This window comes from Crinia signifera, chromosome 1 (assembly GCF_055691185.1).
Source record: "Crinia signifera chromosome 1, ASM5569118v1, whole genome shotgun sequence".
NCBI classification, from domain to species: Eukaryota; Metazoa; Chordata; class Amphibia; order Anura; family Myobatrachidae; genus Crinia; species Crinia signifera.
The window spans coordinates 109,165,086-109,170,486 of NC_139217.1; the positions used below are offsets into that span (position 1 = coordinate 109,165,086).

The 5,401-nt window shown below is 43.1% G+C and overlaps 1 protein-coding gene across 1 annotated transcript; it reads left to right on the forward strand.

Moving 5' to 3' along the window:
- Positions 1-334: 334 nt before the first annotated feature.
- Positions 335-3,346, forward strand: LOC146026325 (uncharacterized). The gene is made up of 3 exons (XM_083156910.1): positions 335-390; positions 1,945-2,369; positions 2,444-3,346. Exons 1-3 carry the CDS (start codon positions 357-359, stop codon positions 3,002-3,004), a joined length of 1,020 nt encoding a protein of 339 aa, XP_083013036.1. The 5' UTR covers positions 335-356; the 3' UTR covers positions 3,005-3,346.
- The last annotated feature ends 2,055 nt before the right edge of the window (positions 3,347-5,401 follow it).

The window sequence follows — 5,401 nt, forward strand, 5'->3', positions numbered from 1 at the left end:
AGGTGGCGGGGACCCCGGCTGACCTGGGGAAGCGCCTGGAAGCAACGTACTTTAGGGGACGCGCGCGCGTCCCCTTCTCGTTATAGATATGGGGCTGGCGGGGGATGGCGGCTGGCGTCGCCATTCCCATCCCCTGCCAAGATGAGACCTGCCCCATCTGTATGTAACCTTAGCCACATGGCTGTGTGTTTTCCCTGCCACACATGTACAAAGGTAGCAGGGCATGCATTTTGAAACGTTGCCTTGTTACGCTATACCTTTTTGTTATACAGAAATGCAATCGTTTGAAAGGATGTGTATTTATCGTAATATTTTTATGTTTTCCAGAGCTATTTGTCGATCAGATTCGAAAAATAATGGCATCAACATCCTCACGTGTAGCAGCCATTGGTAATTTTTGATGAAGTCTAACATTTTAATTTTTAAAAATGAATGTGTTTTGAAAATTGTATTATGCTTCCTGTCTTTTGCCTTTAATGTACACATGTTTTTCGATGCATTTGTGCACAATGGGGGTTATTCTGTTGGATTTGCAAGGCCGCCAATTCGCAGCCTTGCAAGACCAACAAACCCCAGCCTGTCTGACCACCTGTCTCCCCCTCGCAATGACACAGCCTGCAAATGTTGCTGGGTGTTGCATGTTGATGCATTTATTTATTTCTGCATTTTGTAACATTCAGCAGCTCTTAAACATGTCTATTTTCAAACTTGCCCCACTTGCTGGGGCCGATGTTTATGTGGTACTGCAGAAGAACATTGGGCGGTATTCAATGTGAAAAAGCAGCTTTTCTGGATACAGACTGCCCATCACATTGCACTGCCACCTTGCACTTTAAAAACGACCAGACACTTTTTATTGACGCACCAGCACATTACCTATGGACTTTTCTACAGTAAGCCATCTGCGGTGTGGCCGCAGGACTTCACATGGGAGTATAGCCCACCGCAACCTCATTTCATGGTGAGAGAGAGTCTTCATTTATTTGCCTGGTGTAACCTTTAAGAAAACTGAAAGCTGCCCTTGGACCATTTGTAATTATTGTTCTATGTGCTTTTTTAGCTTACTATTCTGTCACATTTTTGACACAATAAATCTCTAAATGTTTATTGTGTCCATCACATCTTTTTAAGGGGGTTGCGCTATCATCCAAACAAATTTGTTCTTTGAACCAATTGTAAAACACCAAACACTTTATTTAAAAAGTTCATATTCCACTTCACCATAAAAAGATAGCGATTGCTACTCTCTGAATCATGGCGAAAAAAACCTTGAAATGTATTTGCCATCTGGTCATTGAATAGGGTGATTCAACGTTTTTGTCAGAACTTCGCCTTACAGCACAAAATCGCCATAAAAACCTGGCGAATCAGCCTCATTGAATGCCGCCCATTGTGTTTTGGCCATTACTGGTGGCGTTTTGATTACATCTGGCACTGCTGGTGCCTTTGTGATTGACTTAAAAATGTATGCAGCAATTGAAACCCTGCACCTTTGATAGCTCCACTCACATTGGCGACCACTTCTGCCCCGTCTACACTTCCAGAACTAATTTTGCTTAAATAATAGCTCTTGATCTGTAGGATGGGTACTTATGTATTATCTGGACTCCCATGTTAAATGCACCCCATTTTTTCAGAGCCCTACTATCCAAACACGCATGGTGTTGATTTTATATAGTGTGGTGAGCGCTGCAAGCCACCGTGGCCGAAGCGTGGTGAGCGCAGCGAGCCCCGCGAGGGGACGCGGTATCCTAAGAAAAACGGGAGTCCAGATATTACATAAGTACCGTAGGATGTTTTAATTCAGCAACAACTGTACAGGCAAATGTTCTTCTTTAATTTATACATGTTATAAAAAGGAATTACTGTGTAGTATTTTATATGTATTTTAAAGATGTAATTCTTCATTTCAATTAACAAATATGTCTTCATTTTTACTTACAGATAGTGGTGCTGATGACCACAGCGCATACTGGACTGGATTTATTAACTTGTATAGGAGCCACGAATGTCTGTGGCGTGTCCGAAGCAAGGACTATTCAAACAATGTCAAGCGGAGCATTGCTTATGAGGACCTTGTCAACTACTGTAAGGAGACAAACAGCGATGCATCAGTGAAATTGGTCAAGAAGAAAATCTCCAACATGCGAACAGTGTTCCTCAAGGAGTACAAGAAGCATTTGGAATCGATGCAATCAGGTGCCGGGGCGGATGAGGTCTACAACCCGTCGTTGTGGTATTATGACCTCCTTAAATTCACTGTAGAACAGCCGGCGAAGACAACATCCGTGAGCAGTGCTAGAGCAGTGTCTCCTCTTCAGCCTTCACCTGCCAGTGTGGAGGTTGAAGAGACAAGGAGTCCTGATCTAGTGAGTATATTTAATTTTGACAAAAAAAAAAATTCTAGCTTGCAATATATTTCATTGTTTTCTTTTTTTCACAGGCATTGTGTCCGGAGCTGGGCGAGGATTTGACATCTTCCGTGCACCGGGATCCCCAACAGGATACAGCGGACGTGGAGGAGCCATGCCCTACTCCTCTTCTTAGAAGGAGGAAGGCCCCCAAGAAGTCCGCCCCGGTGCAGCCCAGCCATGAACAATTTTTTATGCGGGCTGATGCATTTCTTAGTTCCCAGTCGAATCCGGATGCGGTGTACGGGCAATACATTGGCACCGAGGTTAAAAGCTTGGATGAGGATCAAAAGCGGCTTTTTAAAAAATTGGTGGCGGATGCACTGCACTATGCGACGGGCAAGAAATTGACCGAAACATGTGCAGTGCTTCCGTCAACCACCCCTCATCCAGCAGTTATGCCTCAACCCACATTTCACCATCCCCGACCCTACTTGTATGCGCCGGGAAGTCATCAGCCTTCCCATACTTATGCGCCGGGTGCCCACATGTCCAATCCCCCCATGCAAGCTAGTTCATCCGGTGGGGCATTTTCAAAGCTCCTGGAGTCCGAAATGACTCCACAGGATGAATATAGGTTGCAAAATATGTAGCTCTAAATTTTACGTCGGTCTAAAAAGTTCGTTTATTTTATGTTTAAAAAATTGTTCATGTGGTTGTCTTTGTTAGCTGTTCTATTGTGAATTTGAGGTGGTCTACGGTCCCACACGTTCGGGTTGTAGACCATATTCCACCTGGCCACCTGTTGCATCGATTTCAATGCATTCTTGTACTTCTTGACAGAATGCTGGTTGCATGTTGGAGATTTATTATTGTACCGTTATCACTGATGCATTGTCTTTTTGTCTCCTTACACTCTTGTTGACAAGGTTCACATATGCATTGTTCTGCTTGACATTGTATATGGTTTTAATCCTTGCTTCGGACACATTTGTGGCTCCTATATGACTTGTGAATCCAGTCCAGTATGCCACATATTAATGTCATATTTGATATTTATTTTTTGTATCTAAAGTAAAAATTTAAATTTAACATACTTGTGTTGTGTTTTCATTAATGTTTAGTTATTGTTTTCTCAAAGATTAATGTTATGTTTGTAACAATGCTTTCACAGGTACAGTATTGCTGTGTACACACGGTGCAATATGATTGCTAGCGATATATTGCTAGCAATATATTGGCAGCAATCATATTGCTCAGTGTTTCCTTTTCATCAGCGATGAAAAGGAGACACTGCTACGGGACGGAGGGGGAGTGCAGCAGCAGCAGACGCTGCTGCTGTCACTTTGAAGGGAGGAAGGAGGGAGCAGCGGCACAGGGCTGGGGAGATCAATGCTGATCTCCCCGGCGCTGACCTCCGTGAAGGGAGGAGGGAGGGAGCAGCGGCACTGGGCTGCGCTGACCTCCCGGCACAGTGATTGCCGGGGAAAGCCGCTGGTCGCAGGAGCATGCTCCAGCGACCAGCAACCAGCAGGGAGTGCACACGGGAGCGCGCAGCTGGCGATTTATCACTGGCAATATGGTCGCTCAGCGACCATATTCCCAGCGATTTCACCTAATATTGCTCCCGTGTGTACACACCATATGTTATATGGTGGCTGTCATGCAATTTGAAAGGGACTGCAGTACAATTTGATTTCAAACTTCCAAAATTTAAAAATTTTGGAAATGGTGAAATCACTCTGGACCTTTCAGAATGTACTTGTTAACCTTTTCATACAGCAGAAATCATGGTAATAAGTGCATTTTGAAACGGACATTTCTAAGTTATGTAGAAGTGATTCCATAGCATTTGAGAGGTAATAGAAGACACTTTACAAATACATTCATTTCATGGTGTGACATCATTACTGATCATTTGGAGGTCTGCTTAATGCAACTTTTGTAACGTAGGGTGAGATTTTATAGGATGAGAGATTCAGAAAGAGAGATTTGGTGAGAAATCTCTTTTTTTTTTTTTTAAAGCGGCAATCTCAAATTCAAACTGGTTTATCAGTGTAAATAGTTCCCGCTTTCAAAAAACTGGAGTTTTCTCACTACATCTCTCACTTTCTGAATCTCTCATCCTATTAAATCTCACCCTTAATGTAATTTTCAACCCTGCATAGACTCTCAACTTAAGGAGCCCACACACGCACCGATCCCGGCGTGCGTTGTGGTCGTAACTAGCACACATAGCATCGCATCGTTTTCCTTGTGCATACGATGTGCATGCGATGCTCGAAAAAGCTAGTACAAAAAGTATGTGCAGCACATACTTTTTGTACTTTACGATGAGGTGCAGCGGGAGCGTGCACCCCATCGTACAGCATTGCACCGCCGGCAACAGTGCGTGTGTGGGCACCTTAAGTTCTATTATTGTACTGGTCCCAGATCTCCCAAACTGCAGAACCATTTAAACACGAGTAAATTCCTATCCCTTTTCTATAACTTCCTTGCATCAGTGAACCCATTATGTCCCTTTTCCATGAAGCACACATTTTTTTGGGAAAAACATTTTTTATTTATCAAACATTTTGAGGTTATAGTTTGAATACAATTGTTTTGGTTTTGAAATATTATATGAAATCACATTTTAAAAAAAAAATCCACATAAACATAAACTTTTCACAAAACATTGATGTTAAACTGTTAAACAACAAACAATGAAATAAGAGTAAAAACCGTGTCTGATGGCTTGATCTGTTGTTGGTTGTCCAAACGCAGTCCACTGGGTAAGCATCCGGGTCTCCGTGATCTCCATCCAGTCCAGCACGAAGATGCAATGTCCTGGTATCCCATCAGCAATCCAGCTCATCAATGAACATTCCTGCCATGGTTTGCTCCTACATTGTCCAGTAATGTTCTAGAGTCCACCCTGACCATCAAAGTTTATTCTAAATACATGCTGCAAAGTTAGTTGTCAATGGTTGACCAAACGCAGTCCACTGGGTAACCATCCGGGTCTCCATGATTTCCATCCAGTCCCACACAAAGATGCAATGTCCATA